The sequence below is a fragment of the Zootoca vivipara genome, chromosome 1 (genome assembly GCF_963506605.1).
Source record: "Zootoca vivipara chromosome 1, rZooViv1.1, whole genome shotgun sequence".
Classification (NCBI taxonomy): Eukaryota; Metazoa; Chordata; class Lepidosauria; order Squamata; family Lacertidae; genus Zootoca; species Zootoca vivipara.
In genome coordinates, this window is record NC_083276.1 from 110508721 (window position 1) to 110533871 (window position 25151).

General features: G+C 42.4%; 1 protein-coding gene across 1 annotated transcript; it reads right to left on the reverse strand.

The window, feature by feature from the left end:
• Positions 1–24: 24 nt before the first annotated feature.
• FASTKD1 (FAST kinase domains 1) lies at positions 25–24322 on the reverse strand. Its single transcript, XM_035133411.2, has 15 exons — positions 23736–24322; positions 21836–22330; positions 20386–20454; positions 14667–14792; positions 13298–13696; positions 12150–12260; positions 10133–10264; positions 9119–9605; positions 8194–8308; positions 7029–7157; positions 5634–5765; positions 4950–5063; positions 2722–2863; positions 1700–1814; positions 25–116 (listed from the first exon to the last, which is right to left on the reverse strand). Exons 2-15 carry the CDS (start codon positions 22168–22170, stop codon positions 27–29), a joined length of 2496 nt encoding a protein of 831 aa, XP_034989302.2. The 5' UTR covers positions 22171–22330; positions 23736–24322; the 3' UTR covers positions 25–26.
• Between the last annotated feature and the right edge of the window lie 829 nt (positions 24323–25151).

The following is a 25151-nucleotide window of genomic DNA, read 5'->3' on the forward strand; positions in this document are numbered from 1 at the left end:
TTGTGTGTCTTCTTCACGTGATCATGTCAAACCTTTTCATATATTTTATTCTTTAGATACTCTATCCATGCCTCCTTTGATGACAGCTCCATGGAATTCCATTCAAAATGAGGGATCTGAAATAAAATAAAGTTTACTGTAGAAATATAGCAAGGGAAACCTATCAAGATACTTGTTTTTCACAAGAACATCTGTTGGATTGGCATAGTTACACGGCCACTTCTAGATTTGGTTTTAAACTGATTTGGAGGGGAACATGATAAGTGAAAACAGGTTCAGACATAACACTAGTCCGTTTCCTGTTACAGAGCACTCGGTCACCTAAGTTTAGGAAACTGGACAGTAGTTTGCACTGAGGCTAAAGAACAAGATCATCCCAGTAAGTTGACTGCTTTCAATGGGAAGATGCATATTCACTCAAAAGTTAAGTTCTACTTACTCACTGAGTAAGTTTACACAGCACTGCAGCCTTGGCCATAGCTAACTATATCAATACTAAGGTGTTGCTAGGAAGATACTCATCTCTCCAGACCTCAAGTGAATTCTTTAAATGTCTGCCCATATTTTGCATATCCCTAAAGCCAGAGGGGGGAGCCCCATTGCGCAAACAGAAGTCCTTGTGATAGGGAACTCATCTGAAAAAGGTGCCTCCTTTTCTTTTTAGCTACAATAGGCTGCAAATAGTATACTATGAAGAATATTGGTAAACGTGGTAAGATATGAAAACAAAGTAGGTTGCTGCCAGGCAGGTGCTTTCATTCATCCACTTAACGTAAGGAAAGATTATCCATATTAGGTAGCAAAAACAGAATGAAAAGAATACTTCGATAGTTTCAGCAGGTATGACCCAATGGTATTCACTATAGCAGCCTCGGTCGCCAGATGTTGTTGGAAGCCCTAGGCAGCTTAGCCAAAGAGCAAGGATAATATGAATTGTTGTAGAACAGCATATGGAGGTCCACAGGTTGTGAGATGAACTTGAAGACACATCTTCCAACTGTGTAGTTCTTTTTAATGTTTTTTAAAACTCAGTGTAACTTCTCTACTTTTTATTCAATTGTATAAGTTTAAATAACCTCTCTTACTTCCCTCAAACCAAAGCCCATCTTTTTGCTGCAGCCTTTGGAATAACTGTCAAGCTCTAAGTCCCACTCTAAATCCAAACATGAGCAACTGGGGGGGATGGAACCTTCCTCTTTTTATTCCTACCTCTGTTTCCATCTTTCCCCCTTTGCTGTCTCCCCCACCCCCAGTCTGCTTTTAGACTGTAAGACCATTTGGGAAGGGGTGGTGATAATAATAATAATAATAATAATAATAATAATAATAATAATAGAATCATAGAGTTGGAAGAGACCACAAGGGCCATCCAGTCCAACCCCCTGCCAAGCAGGAAACACCATAAAAGCATTCTTGACATATGCCTGTCAAGCCTCTGCTTAAAGACCTCCAAAGAAGGAGACTCCACCACACTCCTTGGTAGCAAAGAACAACTTGAGAAGAAGAGAAAACAACCTTTGGAAGAAGGGTGGAGGATTGAATTCAACTAACTTTCAATGGGTCTACCCTGAGTAAAATTTAGCAGAACACAGCCCTGAATATTTATGATAAAAAGCTTTCAAATAAAGAATACTGACATATTGTCAGATAACTCTGCAATTATGTGCAATATTGATACAAAATATAGAGGACAACATACCTGAACAACGTGGTATCCTAGAATCTCCAAATGTCGCTTTTTCATAGCAGCTTCTCCTTTCAGGTGATTCAAGTTCTTACAAAAGGCTTTTGAATCCAGAAAATCCACTGCAATTCTGAATACAATACAATCACAAGTGCATGATTATAGGTTCAACAATCTGAAAACAGAATCTATTCAGAATCTAAGGTGAGAACTTTCCCAGTTCCTTTCAGTAGAGGGAGACAACCTATGTTTATTCCTTTGCACACTTATGATACCACACTCCACTGAAATGAAATGGTTAACCCTCCACAAGAGATGTGCATCAGTCTCTGCAAATATGTGTCATATGTGCAGAACAACAATAAAATATAACAATATGTGTCATATGTGCAGAACAACAATAAAATATAACAAGGTTTCTCCTGAGCAAATAAAGTTCCGGGAATACTGAAACAGACGCTCTTTAACAACACAGCCAGCTAGAAATTAACTTTCCATTGAGCAAGTAACTAAAGCAAATATAGGTTGCCCTATCAATAAGGAAGGGAGTTTCTACATTAGGAATGGTGTAGACTCAATGAAGGTGTCTATCCAGAATAAATTGCAGTAAATTAATGGAGGAAATGAAATATCCTTCTGAACGCCCTTTTTTATTTCAACTCAGCTTGCCTTGGTCCAAGAACCCCAAGGGCTTTGTACATTTCACAATGTAGCATTTTATTCCAAGTCAAAAATATTAACAGCTGAAGAGCACACACAGATGCGAAGATATGCTTCCCAGTTTGAATGGCAGAAGTTGGCACTCAGGTTCAGGCCAAAGTAAGGAGCAGCTTACTTTAAATGCTGTTATTTTAAATGTTGTTCTTAGCGACTAAAGTTGGAAGTGCAACTTGCCTCTCACTTACTCTTCAGGAGCAAGTGGAGTCAGAAACATACAATGGGACAGATCAGCCTTCCCTGAATTTGTACTTGGCATGAAACAGTATGAAGGAAGATGGACTATTGACCATAGAAGCACACAGAAAATATATAACCACCTCTGAGCTCCGGGCGGCAGCCCTTTCCTTCCCAACAACAGGCCATCTTGCTCCCAGTGCATTCCCTTCAAGTCAGCCATGACAACAATCTGTTCGGTATGAGGAAGGGGCTTCTTGTTTTTATCAAGAATACACTCGAAGTCTGAAATAAAAATGATCATCTCAGGACTTGTCACAATAGGAAGTTAATGTTTACAGTGGGCCATGACTCCACCACCAGTGTAATATTGCAAACTACAAAGTGATTCAAGCACGACTACTGTATATTCAGACACATGTATATACATAAGAGCTGTATACTTAAGAGCAGACTCTTAAGTAAAGCATGAAACAGCTTACATGGGGCTCCAGTGATCTACAATCCAGGCACTCACCAGGCTCATACTTGGTTTCAACAACACTTTAGCTCCGAGAGCTCTCACTCACTACTGAAGGTTAGGATAATAGTTACAGAGGCTACCACTTACAAGAAAAGAAAACCTATAAGCAAAACTTCTCTGTTGCACACAGGCTGACTATTTACTGCTTATGTCACTCCAGTCCCACTGTTTTCAGTAGTACAACTTTTCACACCAAGATCCTGAGCACAATTACTTGGAAGGACATGCTACTGATTTCAATTAAATATGCTCCTCACTGGGGCTTATTGTGAGTCGAGGATCCGCCACCCGCGTAGAGATAAATAAGACACAAGGGCACGTGTATTTTAGGTTAATGGGCTAAAGAAGGCCACAACTTTATTGGTTACAGCATGTGAGTGGTATTGGCTTAGGCATTGGATCAGACAAACTATACATGACCCCACCCCACTCAGCGGGGGGTCATTCAAGGGTTAACAGCCAGGGGGAGGAGCTTGTTGATGCAAATACAACTGGAAGCTTCCCCTGATGTCACCGGGGGTCGTGCCATGGCCCTAGCCACCAGCAGGGCATCGGACAGGATCCATGACTGCCGGATTCCTTTAACGGACTACCCAAACAAAGGGAGGGGAAGGTGATGGCCACAACCTGCCTTCCAACACTCCAGACATATTCCAATGCCTAACCGCCAATACCCGAAAAGTTGTGACAATTTGCTATGAGGTAGGCAAAAAACCAAGAGGCAATTTGCCAAATGGATAAAATTCCTACTGGGCCCCCTGGGCAACTAAAGCAACCAACCAAAGTCCATAGAAAGGTCAAGAGCAAAAAATGACCTAAAGGGAGGGTGGGCGGATGATCCGAAGAAAACAGGAAGCCGAATGGTGCCCCAGCACTGCCGTGGCCGCTTACATGTGGCAAAACCCCACCCCCAAGCCAGCCCTATTGGCTAGCAGAAGGGCTTGGCGCGGCAGCTGGAAAAGCTGACTCAGGGGCCCGAATATGCCCCCCTGCTGACGCGGTCGCCATCTCCCGCTCACAACTCCTCCCCCTCTGGAAAGAGGAGAGGTCTTATCCAAAAGATGCAAAACATCACCCAACCGCATTTTTATCCATGGCCCAACAGTTTCTACAAGTTTCATGCAAATGCAGTAGCTATTTTAGAGGGAAAGTTAGGGAGTAGCCTAGTTGTGAGGAATTCTGCTTTACCGGGGGGGGGGGGAATCAGGGGAGGAATTTTCACGGCTGCACTCAAAAGGCTGAGTTAAAATACAATTTAAACTTTAAAAGAACATGATATGCTACGGAAGTGGGTGGGGAGGACAGTTGTCAAGACTCTCATACTACCTCATTGCATCCAGCAACTGCAAGAGCCTGGCCACTGTATCCTGTACATTCATAACCCAGAGGCTGAATTAATGCAATGCGCTCCATGTAGCTTTTTTGTGTGATTTTAAGTAGAATTGTTGTAAACTGCTGTTTTGTTTTTTGAATAGCATATAAATAAAAGTATATAAGTACCAATACTACTACTACTACTACTACTAATAATAATAATTTTATCATTTATACCCCGCTTATCTGGCTGGGTTGCCCCAGCACAAGAATTGGCCCTAATGGTGTTTGAGGCATCCTTCTTTGGTATCCCTGCATCAAACTACTCACACAGGCCCTCCTTTGGGCCTGTGGATCAGGACATGACTTCAATAAGGAAAAATAAATAATGCTGCATTCAGATAACTATAAATAGATTATCTAGAAAGCCTTTGGGATAGCCAGGACTTGCTTCTGTACATTTGAGAAATGTTTTGAGAATTTTTCCCATGAAACGCTGAACCACAGAGGATTTCCCGTTAATTAAACACCCACCAATTCCGTAGTAGTATGGGGTGAAAACCGACACCTTGGCAAAGTGCCTTCCTCCCAAAATTTCTCCCAGAAGTCCGTGAATCTGCTGTTGCAACGCGCTGAGACTACCACTGCCTGTGTGTGAAAACAAAAACAAAGCATAAAAACCAGATCAGAAGCAAAGGAAAGACAGGAAAAAATATCACGAATCACTTTACAAGAATGACGCGTGTTACATTATCAGAAGGTGGAATCCAGGTGATGCTCCTTGAGCTTTTGCTCCAGTAGAGGCATCTGCTAAAGGAAGAAGGGAGGCGATCTTTGCCAATTTGTCCCCCTGCCCCATGCCATCTCCCAACCCATCCTGGAGATTCCCCAGCCCTCCAGAGCAGATTTTCAGGGGATGCTATGGGCTTCAGTGGGGAGAGGAAATGGGGGAAAAAATCACCTCCTGCATTCTTCAATTAGCAGATATGCTATGCAAGGGTACCAACGGGATATTACCCTGAGACTGTCAGCATCTTTGTTTTTTGTTTTTTAAGAACTTCATATTTCATTCAAAGCAGGCTGACAAGGACATAAGTGAAGGATAAGCCATTTTTGAAATGTTCTGAGTTTTAATAAATATGACTCTGTAAAGATTTTTTTTTTTTATGGACTGAGGCACCCATAATGCATCCGTCATTTAAAAGGTTAAATATTCACCTTTTCGCTGTAGATGCTGACAGTAGCGCTCATGAAACCACGGAATTTGAAGCTCTGGGCACTCCAGGCAGACTGCTCGGTTCAGTTCCATCAGCCGTAAGCGGACCCTCTGGTTTAAGGTACTCGGGAGCGCTGGTTTTTTTTATTAAAAAAAACGGAGAGAAAAAACAGAACACTATTTACACCGCAGTACGGCTGACTGTAAGTAGAAAAGCAAGTAGCCCTTCAGACAAATGACATGGCTGCAGAAGCAAATCAGAAGTCTCTTACGCTACACTGGGCTGCAGGGGCACTGGACTGAACAGAGGCATCCCTCTGCTTACTTCTGCTGGCTCAGCCAGCCACCTGTCAAGATGCTGTCAACGGCTCCCGGCTGGTTGCCCCGGAGATTATAAAGACAAGGAAAAGTTTCTTACAGTCCCTTTTTATTTAGATTTTTTTACAGAGAGTGGCTATAGAACTTCCTCACAAACATAGCCATGCCTTCTCCTCGTTTCCCTATTTAGAGAGGGCACAAGGGGGGATGAAAGTAAGCAAGTAATAAAGCTATTATTCTATGCACAGTGAGCAAAGCTTCACCGAGAAAAGTGGGACTTACATCTGAGTAAAAATGGAAGCTGCCAGATGACATGTAGTGGACTGGCTAGTACAGATGTGCCCAAATGAATAAATAAAGTCCCAATTGCATGAAAAATTATAGTTGAACAGACTAAATTAAAATGCTAGTTTTAACTGTACCTTCATTTTAAAAAACAAAATGAAATTAACGTTTCGCTCCTGACCTAGCTTGGGAGAGCATTTATGGGAAGAACTACCTGACTCAAGGTTGCTGTATGATTCTCTAGTAACCTCATTTATAATCACAACTGACAATCCTTATTCCTTCAAGCTGGGTGGAAAGAGAAGGCATTTAAAACACAGTATAGCCTGAATCAGATTTTACTTCCTTCCCATGATGGTGTTGGGGAGTAGTATGCAAGAGGAAGAAATTCTTAGTAGGTTGATATTTCTCCTAGGTAAGTAATATCTGAATTGCGTGTTGCACACTCGCTATGCAACAAGGCAGAGTATGTAGCTGAAGAAAAGAATCATCATTCTTTCCCCCATTTTTACATGTGGAGGATATGGTCACAGCCACATATCCCATTAAACAATATTCTAGGAAAGCCTCAGGCTCAACCATGGTTTGTTGTTTCTGAACTGACAAACCGTGGTTTGTTGAAAACAACCTAATTCAAACATAGGAATATTATTCCAAAGTAGATTATTGGAAACCAAGAAGACAGTAGTATCAAAAATTGCAGCTGGCTATTCCTGTTCTGAGCAAAAGAAAACACATACACACAATCTCTTAAAAATGCAAGAGTCATGTTACAATTTGTAATTATTTCTTACTTTCAAGCTGGGCATCTAATTTGGCCAGAAATTCGATGTTAAATATAGCCTTTATCACATTCTCTGGAAAATACTCAGCAACAGCCAAAGCAAAACCAAGCAGCACAAGGAGATGCGGTTCAAAACTACCTGTATAAAACAAATATATTAGTGTATCCTTTAACTGACAGTATCTCTGAAGAAGTGGAGAAACAGATGGGAAACTAGAACTCTCCCCACACACACAATCACACAGAGCCCCTTCCTCACCACAGGAACTTATCACGGGTGGGGATAAAAGTGCACCCCTGTTCTTTGCTCTACAGCTACACCCGACACACAAGGGACACATGAACAAGGCTAAAATTGTTGAGTGTTTTTACATACATTTGCTTATTTATTCTGCTTCTGGAAACTGAGGTTTGGATTTTGTAAAGGTCCGGAGGGACAGAAGGAGCAGGGATATAGAGACTGGGAACAGAGCGGGTAGGAAAGCAGTTGGGAACCATCACAGAAGCAAGAACGTGGTGGCAAATGTCACAGTCCTAAAAACGACCCGGTTAACTGTACACTGATAGAGCTTATTTTCATGCTGTTGGTCTTGACGTTAATTTGGATAGAGTAATAGATCCCTCACCCACATCCTCTCCAGCATGGTTTATGTAAGAAAATCACCGCCAGGATTCCCACACTTGTATTCACCCAGCCCTTGCCTGCCAGCCCCTTCTCCATACATTGCAGTGCCTACTAGGGCTCTGCAACCCAATCTTCCCACATTGCTAGCGGCACATTTGCTGCAGCTGCTTCACAAGTGCCCTTTACAGGAAATAACCAAATGAATCTTTGTCTTAAAATCTGTTGGTTGTTTTTTTTTTTTGTATCAGCAAGCACAAATTGTTTAAAATGTGCTCCTGCTTAGTGATGTGGTCATTTCGAAAGATGCGGAAAGGAAGAGCTGCCACTTCACTGCTCACCAGTTTAAATTCATTCTACCTACCAATGTTTAGAATAGTTAGCACACCATAACCGCCGCCCCCCGCCCCCCCCCCCCAAACAACAACAGAAGGTTCTGAATTATATCAGTTTTTTTTTTGTTTCAAAGAGAGATTTTATTTGGCTTTGTGCACCAAATTTGGCACCTTGGGGAAAATGTCACCCAGCTACCATTCCTCTCTGATGAACTTACCCAAGCAAGAGCTCAACTGCTGAAGGCAAGCCTCAAAAAACTCTTCACTCTGGGGAGGATCATAATTTAGAGTAGCAAAGGGAAGGAGGAGAGAGTAAATCCCAGAATTGTAAACCTAGAGAAGAAAGCAGGGGGTGGGGGAGAAAAGGACAGTTAGCATTTACCATGTATGTCTGCCAGATTTTAATTATTTCTCCAGTATACCTGAAGGAGCGTCTCCACCCCCATCATTCAGCCCGGACACTGAGGGTCCAGCTCTGAGGGCCTTCTGGCAGTTCCCTCACTGCGAGAAGTGAGGTTATGGGGAACTAGGTAGAGGGCCTTCTCGGTGGTGGCACTCGCCCTATGGAATGCCCTCCCATCAGATGTCAAGGAAATAAACAACTATCTGACTTTTAGAAGACATCTGAAGGCAGCCCTGTTTAGGGAAGTTTTTAATGTTTGATGTTTTATCGTGTTTTTAATATTCTGTTGCGAGCCGCCCAGAGAAACCCAGCCAGATGGGCCGGGTATTGTTATTATTCAAAAAGAAACAAAAGTTAAGGAGGTGGTCTGCAAACATCAACGAGCTCCTTCCCCACACATCAGTGGGGCTTTGTTGAGCCGACAGCTGATTCTCCCACTGTATGCAACTTCACTGATGCACACAGGGATTTGGAATACAAGACCCATGAAAATGGGGATAGGCTTTCCATAGAATGGGTCATCGTCTTCAATCTCTTCCTAATGTGAGCAAGTTATACATGTTCCCATAGTAGTAATCAAATCACTCAGCATAGTGTGCAATGCAGACCCAATACATCTTTTTTTTGGGGGGGGGCAGCTCTGATAAACTATGTCCAAATAATACACATGAAATGTAACACTGCGTGCTGTTTGTACAATCACTTTCAAGGGCGATGAAATTATCATGTGTCATTAGTACCTTATCTCTATGCTGAATGGTAATGGCAGCTATTCTATCAAGTAATGGAACGCAGAGATAGGAAGTTCTGACAAAAAAGGGTGAAAACTCTGTCACATTTGTCCATGTAATCTGGTCCGACAAGCGCTGAAGAGTAACCATGGTTTCCTCAAGGAGCATTTCTTCAAACCAGTCTCCAGACATGTATTTCAGCTCGTCTAACAGAAGGTCCAGATCATTGGCTTTCTGAAGCCTCTCAAGTGCACAGTTAGTGACTTTTTGCAAAAGTTTTCCGTACTGCACCGAAGGGCTTTGCTGACGGGGCCGATCATGTCGAATCCATTTCATAACAGCTGTGGCGATGGAACTCAAATCGCTCAGGTTGCACTGAGGCATTACAGCCTCCATTCGAGTGACTATGACTTCATCCATGTAGGAATTAGGAAGCAAGGAAAGAACACGGATGAGCATGGAAATATTTGCCGGTACGACATTAGTGTGTAAACAGCTGGAATGCAAAACAGAGAGATATACATCTGTCAGTGATGAAGAATAAAAATTGGCAGGCCACAAGTATTTTTAGTGCATTTTACACCCAAGTCAATTGCATATTCGCTGATCAAAGACACTTTCAATTGATTAATTTTGTTGTTGTTTAGTTGTTTAGTCGTTTAGTCGTGTCCGACTCTTTGTGACCTCATGGACCATAGCACGCCAGGCACTCCTGTCTTGTACTGCCTCCCGCAGTTTGGTCAAACTCATGTTTGTAGCTTCGAGAACATTAATATATCAGTTTAAATGGACATTTGCACAAAAATGATATGTCTAAAGCCAGGAGGGTGCTTCATTTAGAAACAAGATATTCTTCCCATGTGCAAGAGGAAGAATGCCTTCTTAAGAGGATCATTGCCAACCGCAATTTTGATAAGTACTTCCTTGAATTCTGCTAAGGAAGAAGGGAAGGATTCAAATGTAACCAATTAATAAAGAAAGCGGCCATCAGAATATATTTACTGATAAAATGTGCTTTCTTACCTGGTGAGCAATCTCTGTAATTTGGAATAAATCTCAGGATTGGAGCAATGAAATAGGAGGAGGGCGTAGGCCAATTTGGCCAATTCTACTGGTTTGTAGAGATCCATATGTTTGTAAAGCAGAGACACAATCCTGAAAACCAAAAGCAGATGAGGCTAAATTTCAGGGTGAAATAAAAATAATTTCAAATAACAGTGAAGATGTATTTTACAAACTGCCCTGGCCCTGAGATGTACACACATTAAATTACAAGACGGATCATAAATCTTTGTTGAATGGAGTATCTGTAACATCGGCAAAACCAGGCTGCTTGGGATCTGTCAATGCTTCCTGATAATGATGTTCTGTATTTCATGTGTCGTTATACCAGGGGTCACCACCATGATGTTGGCGGGTGCCATTGTGCCTCTCAATACCTCTTTGCAGTGCCCATGAAAAGTCATGGTAAATGCATCACTAGTGATCACTGGGTTATATCCAGAAACTTGAACAAAGTTGGGAAACCCATATACTGCTGCAAATGGATATATTGTCTTATTCCAGTGATAAAAATGGTATAATCTGAAAATCATGTCCATATTTGTATTTCTCCCCCTTTCTCCTGTAGCCTCTTGCAACCTGAAATGTCTGCTCTGGAGGCAGAGGATTTGACCAAAACAAGTCAAACACCCCTGTCGTTTACCCAAGTGCCAGCTGAATCCCAGAGCCTTCTGTGAATGGAAGGAGTCAAGCTGGATATACCATAGAATTCTATAAACTAAATTAACATTTTCAGAGAGGAAGGGAAGAAAGTGTTGCCTGCTTTCCAAGACAGTGGACCCTATCTAATGCACATAAACAATCTATGAATGAAAAGCACTTCTACTCATATATGGCAGGAAGAAGAAAAATGCCATCCAGTTGGAGGCCCCCATACTTTCAGGAAGTTTATGTTGGTCTTGATCCTGGTCACTGTATTTGCAGCAGTTTCAGGGCACCATACAGAGAAAGGGAAAACACCAAGAAGATGCAGGGAATTTTTTTCCTATCTGCTCTTTAATTTTTTACCCCAAGCCGCCCTAACAGGGAAACAAGATGGGATGTTAAATACCTTCCTATATATTCCTATAAACAGCTGTGAGAGGGATCTGAAATTAGGAATGCAACAGATGGGTGGGATTTAAGCATTTTCTCTCCTGCTGCCATTCTGATGAAAACCTCTTCTCTAAAGCTGCTTATTTGCATTGTAAGAAAACCTCCTATTGGCACTATGGGATTCTTTCTTGCCATGCAAAAAGCAGCTTCAGGGGAGAGATTTTCCTTTTTAAAAGCAGGTACATTAAGTCTAAAGATGCATTTAATGTTTTGCCTAGTTTGGCCTCAGGCACAAAGTGAGACAAATAAGGTTACCAGACTCAATAGTGGACAGGACTTCTGTGCCTTTAATTGCCTTGCTCTCTTTTGAGTCTGGAAACCTTAAAGAGAAACTAGCAGACCCTTTGTTTAATTTCCAAGCAAAGGGTCTGCTGGTTTCTCTTTAAGGTTTCCAGACTCAAAAGAGAGCAGGGCAATTAAAGGCACAGAAGTCCTGTCCACTATTGAGTCTGGCAACCCTGGAGAAAAAATAACTTTGCTGCTTTTGTTCACCAGCTTCACTGAGGTTTACTAACACCCGTTGTGTTAGGGCATTTCTTGTGAACATTCCAGCATACATTTCCACAGAAAACTCTTAAGTCAAATGAGCTTAATGTCAACCACACAAGTGATGAGTTACACCATAATCCTAGGCACGCTTACCTGGATGCAAGTTTTTCTAAAATCAATGGGACTTGCTTCCAATAGATGTGTTTAGGACTGTGGTGTAAGGTAAGTCAACGGTATCTCATATAGCGCAAGCATATTCAGCGTTCTGTATCAGCCACTCTTAAACTAAACAGAAGTTACAGCTTTTTCACTTGCTGCATTCTTAACCGGTCAGAAAAGGGAAGTTACAGAAACTGAGAACATTTTGAGACGCTATTTTGTACTGAAGGTTTACTTTTGAATCAGTTGTGGATCTCTGAGCCCTGCTTCTTGCATACTGTCCGTCACTGCTAATGTTTGCTGATGGTCAAATTCATCTGCCATTAGTAGAGCAGTTTTAGTTAACCTAAAAATAAACATACAAAATATTACATATTTCCAGCAGTTTAAGAGGCCACAGAGTTGTGTATATCATTCTTATTTCAAAAAGGGAGAGAGGTGTGTTTGGGGAAATGGAAACAGACTCCACAAAGTGAAGCTTTTAATGTATCTTGAAAGAAAGATAAGCTTAAAGCACACACACCTCCAGTAAACGTTTAGGATTAGAAGTTCCCCATAAGGGAACATTTTAACAAGGGCTGCATAGGAGACAATGCAGCAAAAGCTCATCCAAGGCAAATAAATAATACACTTTTGGTTCTGGATTGGTGAAGGGTGAAATTTGGAACCATAGCTTCTGTTCTTTCTGTAGGGAACAGTGACCTCAGCCCCCTCAAACCACATGATTTTGTACGGAAATACTTCTGGAACAAGCAATTATTGTTGGCTATTGGTATCAACAAATGCATATTGGGATGAAAGAGCAGTCCAAATATTGAACATGCAACAAAATGCCAAAACTGTTCAAATGGACCAAGGGAATAGAGAGTGCTCTGTTCTAGTTCTATGCTATTGGTGGTACCCATGGAACTTCAAATTTCTGAAGACATTTTCAGGGTAACAGAAACTCTGTGCACATCTCTTTGGATTTGGGCCTGTGACTAATTCTGCACTCTCCATTACTCCTGAGGAGAGAGTTAAGTGTGCTCAACAAGGCTGTTGTTGTGTCGCCTTTCCTCAGCACAACATGAGAATTTGTCACAGATTGAGTGAAAAAGAACACAACGGCAAGGTGTGTGTGTGCGTGCATATATGCGACCTGAAATCTATTTTGTCAATTTGGGTCAACAATAGTAACAAAGCAAGTCCACAGGAGGATGTTTCACCATTAATAGCATAGGCCGAGCACAACTCCATTGCATTTGTAGTTTCCCTTTGTTGAACTGCAGCCTATTCTGTCTCAGATAGCAATGGCCTTCAGATAAAAGCATGGAAAAATTCACTACCTTTTCCAAGGAAAAATCTATTCACATGCACACCAAGTAAGCCAGAAGTTAAACTTACTGTTCTCTGACCTCTGGTCCTGCCATGGGTGCAAGGGCAACAAACAGTCGAGAGAAGCTTGAAGGATTATTGCAGTGATCCATTGCTTCCATCAGTTTCTGTTTAGCAACTAATTTTAACTCAACGTTGTTGAATTGTAAAATCTGGTAAAGTCCAAGGATGATAGCCACATGGTCAACACCTAGCTGGTTCACATTCTGAAGAAAAACTTGGTTACACTTGTCCAGCAATGGTCGATGTGGTAGTCTGACATTCCGGAGAAACTGTACAAATCGTCTGGCATTATTCAAGGGGGCAGATTCTGTGGTTTCCAGAAGAAACTCTGCCTTCTGTATTAACCGATCTCTGAAATGCTGCGAGATAACACCAGATATGCTGACCATCAAAATTGACAAGACCCTAAAAACATTCCAAAAAAAGTATGCGGTGATTGAACGAACCCAACAATATTTAAGGACATTACATTAAAAATGGAAAGGACTGGAGGAGGAGATGGAAGGTTTGGAGGCAGAATGAGACTGGGCATCTTTTTTTTTAATACTGTACTATTTGAAAGAGGCAAAAATTAAAGGAAAAAGCATTTTGCAAAGCTGTTATTGAGTCTTTTCTTAATGCTATGCAGACTGGAGTGTTTTCAAGCAAAATAATGGAAATATTTCCATATCAGAAGGGCAGATCTTTCTCTGCCAATGAAGAGGGTTCTGCAATATCCTAGGGGCCCTGCAATGCCCTCCTAGGGACTGTAGGATTGCAGCGGAACAGGATTTAAATCCACAGGCACAATAAAACAGTAAAAATGATATCCACAATGAACCTACCCACATACAGGGTGTCCTATCAGTTGCACCTTCATTAGAATTGCACTTAAACAACTTAACTTAACTTAACTTAAACAACAGGTGGGACGCGGGTGGCGCTGTGGGTTAAACCACAGAGCCTAGGGTTTGCCGATCAGAAGGTCGGTGGTTCAAATCCCTGCAATGGGGTGAGCTCCCGTTGTTCAGTCCCAGCTCCTGCCAACCTAGCAGTTCGAAAGCACCTCAAAGTGCAAGTAGATAAATAGGTACCGCTCCAGCGGAAAGGTAAACGGCATTTTTGTGCGCTTCTCTGGTTCGCCAGAAACGGCTTAGTCATGCTGGCCACATGACCTGGAAGCTGTACAACGGCTCCTTCGGCCGGTAAAGCAAAATGAGCACCGCAACCCCAGAGTCGTCCGCGACTGGACCTAATGGTCAGGGGTCCCTTTACCTCTACAACTTAAACAACAAGAGGGGCCTAAACAGGTATGCTACAGTAGTGCTGTATATGCATGAGAAAGAGAACAAAAATACTCTCAATTCTTCTGAGACATTTATTAGATTAACATTACCTTCCATCTTGTATGGAATCCAAGTTCCTATTCACAATATCAGCTATATCACCAATGAGAGGACTATAGTACATTTGTTGGTCATGTAGGCACATTGCAAATTTAGATAGCTGAGGCATGCTGAGTCTGTGAGGATATAAAAGGAAAATCCTGCTTTACAAAAGCTTTTAAACATTTACCTATATACAAAATTTAAGAGATTGTTGAAAAGCAGTTTACTGCTTACTTACATTATCGATTTAAAACTAACAAACAAACCTGCAACTGTCCCTTGGTAACAAATTGTAATAGCTTTACATCCTGCAGTTATCGGTCATCCTAGATTACTACTTCAAGTACCTTGTAAAACAGATGTTAACATTTCTGGACTGCTTTTCGTTTTTACTGTTTACTGCTGGTTTTATTAAGTGTGGTTTGTTGTATGCTGTTTTACCTTGTAAGCTGCCTTGAGAGGGCTGATGCCCTTTGTGAAGGGAATGTTGTTTTTTTACTTGCTTACTCTATAATAACAAAACCCAGCTCCCACTCCAATGGTTCTGCTAAACCCAGGCCACCAGTGCTAGATTTAGGGCAGTTTCCCTGTACAGGGTGCCAAGCCAAGTATGTGCATCACTATCCTCCTGCTCCTCCTCCCTATATTTGCAGAAAAATTTCAGAAACATACTGGAAAGAGAAGTTGCTGAATTGCAACTCATTACCAAGCTTAAAACCATGGAGAGACCTGGTCTGAATAAGGACATGATAACGCTTTCTTTAGCACCTCAGCCCTTGCTTTTTCCTGCAAGACCAATTGCAGTCGTTAACAGTCATCTGATACAGGTTCACCACTCCTATCAGCCAATCACCCATTCCCACACCCCTTCTGAGTAATACCCCTCCCCACCCTCTGACTATACATAAGGGTCTGGCGACTTCTGTTTCAGTGTATCTGAAGAAGTGTGCATGCACACGAAAGCTCATACCTATGACAAACTTAGTTGGTCTCTAAGGTGCTACTGGAAGGATTTTTTTATACCAAAAGTAATTATTGTGAAAATAAGAATGGGGTGGGGGCAATTTTTTCCCCTCATTGAGGGCACCATATTACCAAAGTCCACTCATGATACTAGGAGGGAGGGGGGGAAAGTTTTAAAGCTATTTTAAAAGGAAATTTGCAATGGCCTTACATACTCCTGGGTTTTCCTGGAGAATTATAAACAATTTCCAAAAATTCAGCCAGGATGCCATTTTCGATGCTCTAGCTTACACTGTAATCAGTTACCCTATTAAAATGCTATAGCCAAATTGACCTTTTATTTTCTCCACCCCCGTTTCCCCCCACAAACCCGTTTCCCCCCACAAACCTTCACTGATCTATTGAAGCAAAGGTTTGTCTCACTGTACTACCATGGAAATAATATTTCTGGTACTCCTACCAGTCATCCCAAAACAATTCCCCCCCCCCCGGGTATCTTCGGCCTAAGCCACATGATTCAGCTATCCCCCAGCATGCCTTTGGCCAATCTCCGATCTAACTTCTTCCCTGATCCTAGCACTGTCTTCTGGTGGAACTGGCAACCAACCACAACTCTGACCAAGGGCTTGTTTACAGTTCCACTTGTCCCATTGCTTTCCCCTGGGAAAAACTGAACTGGAACAAATGCCAATTGGTTTCTCTGTGGATTAATGTTTGTTCCTATTCAGTGGTAAACAGCAGGTTTCCCAGCAGCGGGTCAAGCAAAAAAAAACCTCTTGGACCCATGATTTCTAGACAAGCAGAAGTGTGGGTGTGCCCTACCTAACTCAACTAAGTACCGCTGACCAGCACCCAGTAGTATTTATTATATACACTTCTTCTGGCCGCTCCAGTCTAGCCCCAGCCAATCACACCATCTAACTGAAAATTCTGAATGTGTACCCACCAATCAAAATATGCATAGACCATCTATCCTTTGGCATACTGAGAATTCTAACTCAAGAGCTGTCCATTAAGGCTCCACATGACAGTTAGACTGACTTTCATTGGGCCATACAGAAACATGTAAATAACCAGCCCCAGCCCCCTCCGGCAAGTGGTAAATACCATTTCTAGACTGGTAGCCTTCAACCATTTCAGAACTGGGACCATCTTTAACCCAACATGCATTAGGGGATCGGCTTCTTGTTTTTATTTAGCATATATTTGAAGTACAGTGGTAGTACTGCTGTTGTGACCACCTTAGGTCAGGTACAACTTAGCAGAGGGTCCCTGCCTTGTCCTTCTTTCCCTTTAAAGTTTTACTTAAATGTGCATCAGAACTGGAGGTGGGGGAAAGGACAGGGAGGGTTCTAGGGCGCAGACCGGACACAAGAGGAAAAAAGCAACATGTATTCCAAAGTTTTCAGTTAAGCAGTTTATAATTTTTTATAATTCTCTCTAAATAAATAAAGCTTAGATATTAGCCCAGATTATTGAGTTTATTGTTCTGGTACACTTTAACTTCCTCAGGGAAGGGCAGACTGGAGCAGAGGTTTTTTCCCCTCTCCCATAAATCTTTATAGATTCTTCTATAAACTGGCTTAAAACCAAGTTTTCCACTGCTTTCATTTAGGAAGCTTAACAGTGCAATCTTATACTGAAATAAATCCCACTGGGCTCAGTTGGCCTTACTGCCAGTTAGATAGCTATCAAATTTAAGCCTAAAGTCACCTTTCAAAATCTATCCAGGAGTGTTACATTCTTAAATCTGTAGCTGCCTTTATTGGTACAATGGTCCTCAGTGCAAATTTATCTCAATAATAATAATAATAATAATAATAATAATAATAATAATAATATATTTATACCCCGCCCATCTGGCTGGGTTTCCCCAGCTACTCTGGGCGGCTTCCAACAGAAAAATAAAACACAATAATCTGTTGTTGTTTAGTCGTTTAGTCGTGTCCGACTCTTCGTGACCCCATGGACCATAGCACGCCAGGCACTCCTGTCTTGCACTGCCTCCCGCAGTTTGGTCAAACTCATGTTCGTAGCTTCGAGAACACTGTCCAACCATCTTGTCCTCTGTCGTCCCCTTCTCCTAGTGCCCTCCATCTTTCCCAACATCAGGGTCTTTTCCAAGGATTCTTCTCTTCTCATGAGGTGGCCAAAGTATTGGAGCCTCAGCTTCACAATCTGTCCTTCCAGGGAGCACTCAGGGCTGATTTCCTTAAGAATGGATAGGTTTGATCTTCTAGCAGTCCATGGGACTCTCAAGAGTCTCCTCCAGCACCATAATTCAAAAGCATCAATTCTTCGACGATCAGCCTTCTTTATGGTCCAGCTCTCACTTCCATACATCACTACTGGGAAAACCATAGCTTTAACTATACGGACCTTTGTCGGCAAAGTGATGTCTCTGCTTTTTAAGATGCTGTCTAGGTTTGTCATTGCTTTTCTCCCAAGAAGCAGGCGTCTTTTAATTTCGTGACTGCTGTCACCATCTGCAGTGATCAAGGAGCCCAAGAAAGTAAAATCTCTCACTGCCTCCATTTCTTCCCCTTCTATTTGCCAGGAGGTGATGGGACCAGTGGCCACGATCTTGGTTTTTTTGATGTTGAGCTTCAGACCATATTTTGCGCTCTCCTCTTTCACCCTCATTAAAAGGTTCTTTAATTCCTCCTCACTTTCTGCCATCAAGGTTGTGTCATCTGCATATCTGAGGTTGTTGATATTTCTTCCGGCAATCTTAATTCCGGCTTGGGATTCATCTAGTCCAGCCTTTCGCATGATGAATTCTGCATACAAGTTAAATAAGCAGGGAGACAATATACAACCTTGTCGTACTCCTTTCCCAATTTTGAACCAATCAGTTGTTCCATATCCAGTTCTAACTGTAGCTTCTTGTCCCACATAGAGATTTCTCAGGAGACAGATGAGGTGATCAGGCACTCCCATTTCTTTAAGAACTTGCCATAGTTTGCTGTGGTCGACACAGTCAAAGGCTTTTGCATAGTCAATGAAGCAGAAGTAGACGTTTTTCTGGAACTCTCTAGCTTTCTCCATAATCCAGCGCATGTTTGCTATTTGGTCTCTGGTTCCTCTGCCCTTTCGAAATCCAGCTTGCACTTCTGGGAGTTCTCGGTCCACATACTGCCTAAGCCTGCCTTGTAGAATTTTAAGCATAACCTTGCTAGCGTGTGAAATGAGCGCAATTGTGCGGTAGTTGGAGCATTCTTTGGCACTGCCCTTCTTTGGAATTGGGATGTAGACTGATCTTCTCCAATCCTCTGGCCATTGCTGAGTTTTCCAAACTTGCTGGCATATTGGGTGTAGCACCTTAACAGCATCATCTTTTAAAATTTTAAATAGTTCAGCTGGAATATCATCACTTCCACTGGCCTTGTTATTAGCAATGCTTTCTAAGGCCCATTTGACTTCACTCTCCAAGATGTCTGGCTCAAGGTCAGCAACCACACTACCTGGGGTGTATGAGACCTCCATATCTTTCTGGTATAATTCCTCTGTGTATTCTTGCCACCTCTTCTTGATGTCTTCTGCTTCTGTTAGGTCCTTACCACTTTTGTCCTTGATTATGGTAATCTTTGTACGAAATGTTCCTTTCATATCTCCAATTTTCTTGAACAGATCTCTGGTTTTCCCCATTCTATTGTTTTCCTCTATTTCTTTGCATTGCTCATTTAAGAAGACCCTCTTGTCTCTCCTTGCTGTTTTTTGGAAATCTGCATTCAGTTTCCTGTATCTTTCCCTATCTCCCTTGCATTTTGCTTGCTTCCTCTCCTCCGCTATTTGTAAGGCCTCGTTGGATAGCCATTTTGCTTTCTTGCATTTCCTTTTCCTTGGGATGGTTTTCGTTGCTGCCTCCTGTATAATGTTACGAGCCTCCATCCATAGTTCTTCAGGCACTCTGTCCACCAAATCTAAATCCTTAAACCTGTTCCTCACTTCCACTGTGTATTCATAAGGGATTTGATTCAGATTGTATCTTACTGGCCCAGTGGTTTTTCCTACTTTCTTCAGTTTAAGCTGGAATTTTGCTATAAGAAGCTGATGATCTGAGTTACAGTCAGCTCCAGGTCTTGTTTTTGCTGACTGTATAGAGCTTCTCCATCTTTGGCTGCAGAGAATATAATCAATCTGATTTCGATGCTGCCCATTTGGTGATATCCATGTGTAGAGTCGTCTCTTGTGTTGTTGGAAGAGAGTGTTTGTGATGACCAGCTTGTTCTCTTGACAGAACTCTATTAGCCTTTGCCCTGCTTCATTTTGAACTCCAAGGCCAAACTTGCCAGTTGTTCCTTTTATCTCTTGATTCCCTACTTTAGCATTCCAATCCCCTGTAATGAGACACAATAATCTATTAAACATTAAAAGCCTCCCTGAACTTCAGGGTGCCTTCAGATGTCTTCTAAAAGTCTGGTAGTTGTTTTCCTCTTTGACATCTGTTGGGAGGGCGTTCCACAGGGCAGGCGCCACCACTGAGAAGGCCCTCTGCCTAGTTCCCTGCAACTTGGCTTCTCGCAACGAGGGAACCGCCAGAAGGCCCTCAGCGCTGGACCTCAGTGTCCGGGCAGAATGATGGAGGTGGAGACGCTCCTTCTTAACCCACAACTACTGCTTTGAAGAGAGAAAGGGGCCTACCATACTTTTAATAAATTAAGGTTGTCAGTACTGACCTTGCGATAGTTTTTATAAGCATGAGCTCTCAAGCTTTCAATTCATAGGACAATTCATAGGATTTTAATTTTAATGTGTACTTGCCCATTTAATCTTCTCCAGCATTCCATGACGAGCTCTTCAACTAGCGAATCATGGGCCTCAATTTCAAACCTTCACAAGGAACAAAAGACAAGTCAAATGCTCTGCATAGATATTTTAAGAGAGAGAGATGGGGAAAAAAAACCTGTGTAATTTTAAATGTATTACAAATACTGTAGCAGGTTGCTAGAGTTTTGTACCGGTACTTACTGAACACTTTCCCTGCGCATTCTGGGAAACCTCTTACAACTATGAACAGATCAGTGCTTGGAAATGTGCAGCTAGGAAGCCGCCTCTCTTTTCCCTTTAAACCCCACATTTTTTTCCAGGGCCTTTTACTTAATCACTTAAATCCCTGGGCCAGGTTCAGCTTACTAGTTCCACTAGTAGGAACCAGTTCAAGGGCTGCCGCTGGCACAATGGGGTCCCCCCCTCACCTCCCATTGCACCCCCAAATCGGCACTGTGGGGATTGTGAGAACCCACAAACAGCATGCAGGTGGTAGAAGAGGGGAGGCAGGCAGAAACGCTTGCGCCGATGGAACATTTTGCGGAGAGGCTGGATTTCCTGCCATCTCCGCTGTAACCAACCGTAAATATGCATAGCTGCATTTGCTCACATTCAGCCCTTAACACTTGGCTCTCCTTCTTCTGTTGGCTTCTCCATTGCTCTGCCTGCCTGGGACAGAAAGTCAGCCACAGCTGGAACTTTGTATTTTGCTTTTCAAACTTTTTGGACTATCAGCCCCAGCCTGCATTGGCCAATGACCATGGGTGATGAAAGCTGTGGTCCAACAACATCTGGAGGGCTACAGATTCCCCATCCCTGCAGTAACCAATAGAGAGAACCCTCTGGTAGTTGCTGTCACCTCCGCAATTATTGTCTAGTTTCCCTTTGAGCTGCGTAAGGTCAGGACATTAATGGGAGAAAATATTGGCAGCCAAGCTACTTTTGTTTTGGCTTGATTGTGCCTGTAACTGTCAGTCCCTACACTGCCTTTTAGAGCTAACATTTGCTACATGAGAGTAATCTCATATGTTTTTATGGAGTTAAGACACAGGTTTTGTGACTCATTAGAATAGATCATACATTGTTTAGGTAGATAGATAGATGATAGATAGACAGATAGACAGACGATAGAGAGATATGAGCAAATTTTAAATGGGCATTGTACCAATGAGCTGTGCTTTTGCAGCAATCAGGATGCTTCATAGAATCATAGAGTTGGAAGAGATCACAAGGGCCATCCAGTCCAACCCCCTGCCGAGCAGGAAACACCATCAAAGCATTCTTGACATATGCCTGTCAAGCCTCTGCTTAAAGACCTCCAAAGAAGGAGACTCCACCACACTCCTTGGTAGCATTTTTTTTTTAAAAAAACACAATTACTTTTTTAATCACAGATTAATAAACTTACCCCCATTACATTTCGGCATCATACTATATGGCTTACCTGAGTAAATTATACAGAATATCCACTAATGCTTCATTATCCATCTGTTCAATCTTGTTTTCTGCTAAAATGCGAAGTATAAGAAACTGGGAGTGATTTTTTACATAATCAGTAAGCCTCAGAGGCTCAGGCGTCTTCTTTTGAAACTCCCAAAGTATATTAATTGCCCTTCCCACATGTTTTTCAGAAAGTTTGGTTTTGTTCTTTCCAACGAGGTCAAACACTTGATCTTCATTTATGCAGTTATTTAGCTGGCTTAACAAGGGATCACTGCTCCAAGTTCGACAGTGGCGACATCTCAGTGCAAATAAATAAAAACGTCTTACAGACAGCATTTTTGTGATTTTTATGTTTTTTTAAACATGTCCAGAATGAGGCTATTCTTCTTCACTTCCAATCAGATGCAAACCACCAGCTAGCATTTAGATATATAATATTGCTTTTCCCTTATTCTTTGTAGTTATTGTTGAAGAAGCGGAAATAATTCTGAAGAACCTGCAAAAGCAGCCATTTAAAAAATAATTAGTCTTGCAAATAAGTTATTAAACCACAAAATTTTATTGTTCTGTTTGCCTGTGCATGCCTGTATCAATACTGTAGCCTATCAATAGTCCAGACAAACAATATTTGGCATTCAAACTTCACACAAAATCATGGTTTAGTGTTACATGATGAGTTGCAGTGAGCCTCAGGTTCAATACTCCTCCCCTCCTCCAGTGTGGCTGTAGAGGAATTTGGAAGCTCTTACTTCCATTTTCGATTCAGCTTCCATTTTTTATTTTGCTGCTTACTAGGAAAACTGAATTATGGTGCTGGAGGAGACTCTTGAGAGTCCCATGGACTGCAAGAAGATCAAACCTATCCATTCTGAAGGAAATCAGCCCTGAGTGCTCACTGGAAGGACAGATCCTGAAGCTGAGCCTACAATACTTTGGCCACCTCATGAGAAGAGAAGACTCCCTGGAAAAGACCCTGATGTTGGGAAAGATGGAGGGCACAAGGAGAAGGGGACCACAGAGGACGAGATGGTTGGAAAGTGTTCTTGAAGCTACGAACATGAGTGACCAAACTGCAGGAGGCAGTGGAAGACAGGAGTGCCTGGCATGCTCTGGTCCATGGGATCACGAAGAGTCGGAAACGACTAAACAACAATAACAAGGAAAAATGAACTCAAACAAAGCGTAGATCATCTTAACACTGGTTTGTTGAAAGTTGCCAACTTCAAAGCACAGGTTTTATGAAGTTAGCTTGTTTAAACAAATCATAGTTGAGAAATCTGTCCACATAGCACTAAGCTGTAATACAGTATAGCAATATGCGTGAATCAAGCTACTGCATCCAAACTAGGTTTCTGTATTGTCAAGTGTGTTAGGTTTTGAAGGTTAATGGAACTAGTGTATGATAATAAAGAGGGTTGTGTGCATGGGCATAGCTGGTGGGTGCAATTGCCCCCCCCCCCAATTAAGTAAATAAATAGAAATACTGTACTTAGCTAACTGACCAATTACATCACAGATAACTTGGCCTCCCCCTGGGATAAGTGGATTTCCTGAATCAGCAGAGGGCTGAACTAGATCACATTTAAGGTTCCACCCAACTCTAGGATTATATGAATATGTGTTCTGTGTATTTGTATTTCCTTCCTGATTTAAAGATGGATCTGAACCAAAACCTTTCCAACAAATCCAAACTCACTATATTGTCTATTTTTTAATTTTTTAAAACAATTTGTCTTGACATTCACTCATTTTCATACAGAATAGTGAAGTTCCTTCTCAATATTTTTTAAAAAAACAAACAAAAGAAAACCCCAACACACCTCTGTAGAAGCCACGTGAGTAAGCCCACCACCCCTATACACATAAACCTAGTACAACCTCTAACGTATCCACATTATCACCTTTCTGCAGCTGTGAAGGTAACAGTTTGAACCGCCGTGAACAGCCTGGATCCTTGCGTCCCTTGCGCTCCTTAGGAAGTCTCATTCCATCTCTTTCACCAGGATCACGTCGCACGCAGGAAAGAGTGACTTCCTACAGATCACACGACCATGCTGCCTATTGGCAAAGCAGGCTCCTCCTAGAATCCACATGGCGGGAGATCACCACCTATGTGCTCCAGCAGCAAATATCCCCGCATAGAGAGACGACTGGCTAACATCAAATAATTGTCTATAACTCCGTCCACACCGGCCGCAAAAAATACATACTGACTGTACTACCCGCTCCGCAGCTTCTGTCCTATACAACAATCGGGTCTGAGTCTTAGTTGAAGAATCTGCTACTACATTTCCCAGCATGCTCCACCGACAGCCTCCTTGCCTGTCGGGAGTTGTAGTCTTTACATTGTGCAACATTGCTTGTGGCGAATCTAGGCTACAACTATTTGGTGGGTTGAAGAAGTGTGATGGCAAGCTGCTTTAAAAAGTGCACTCCCCGCACGACTCCTACCAGCCTTAAGCTGATTTATTAGCCATTGCCTCTCCCTAGGGATCTGCGAATTTATTTTTGGCCAAGGGTTATTGATAATACATGCAAGAATCGCAAATAGTTTGGGTGCCCCAGATGTTGACTACAACCCCCATCATCCCCAGCCACCATGGTCAGTGAGTTGTAGCCCGACATCTGGAGACCCAGGCTCGGGAAGGGATGCAACCAGACCCTTTTGTTTCACTTTCTAACACAGTACAAATTAAAGTCTGTGCTATGTTGGAGAAAAGTAAGACACTTCCAGGCAATAGCTATTCCTGAAAAAAAATATGCCACTAGTGATTTCCCCCCCTCTTTTTTTGGACAGTAGGAAACGCTAAGGTTAAACGCAGCAAAATTGCATGTTTAACACAAAAGTAGACTCCCTCCTAGAAAGTGTAGCCTTGCAGCCTGAACCCCTCCACAACATTTAGAAGCATTTCCCCTCCTTCAGTCTGCGGTGTGGGAAGATGATGCTCCCCTCTCCCGACGTGGGCCGGCCTGACCTTCCTGAAAGTTTACTCTCTTTTTTGTAAAGAACATTTAATAAATAATAATACAAATATGTATGTATGTCAAATGTGTGCGGCATGCGTTTGTCTACCACCCCTAAGCGCTTCCTGGATCGCAAAGCGGTGCTGCCGAAGTACAATGACGCGGCGGCGCGCCAGCGATGCTGCGCGAGAGGCGTCAAGAGGACTGGAAACTTGAATCCTAGGGCGTTTTGAGGAAAGCCTACGGCCGAGAGTGCAAGCGAGCTTAAAACCTGAGGACATCGTTTGGGTTGAGGTGCGGCGGCTGGACACCCCCCCCCCCGGTTTGGTTGCCTCTTTCCTTCTGTCTCTGTA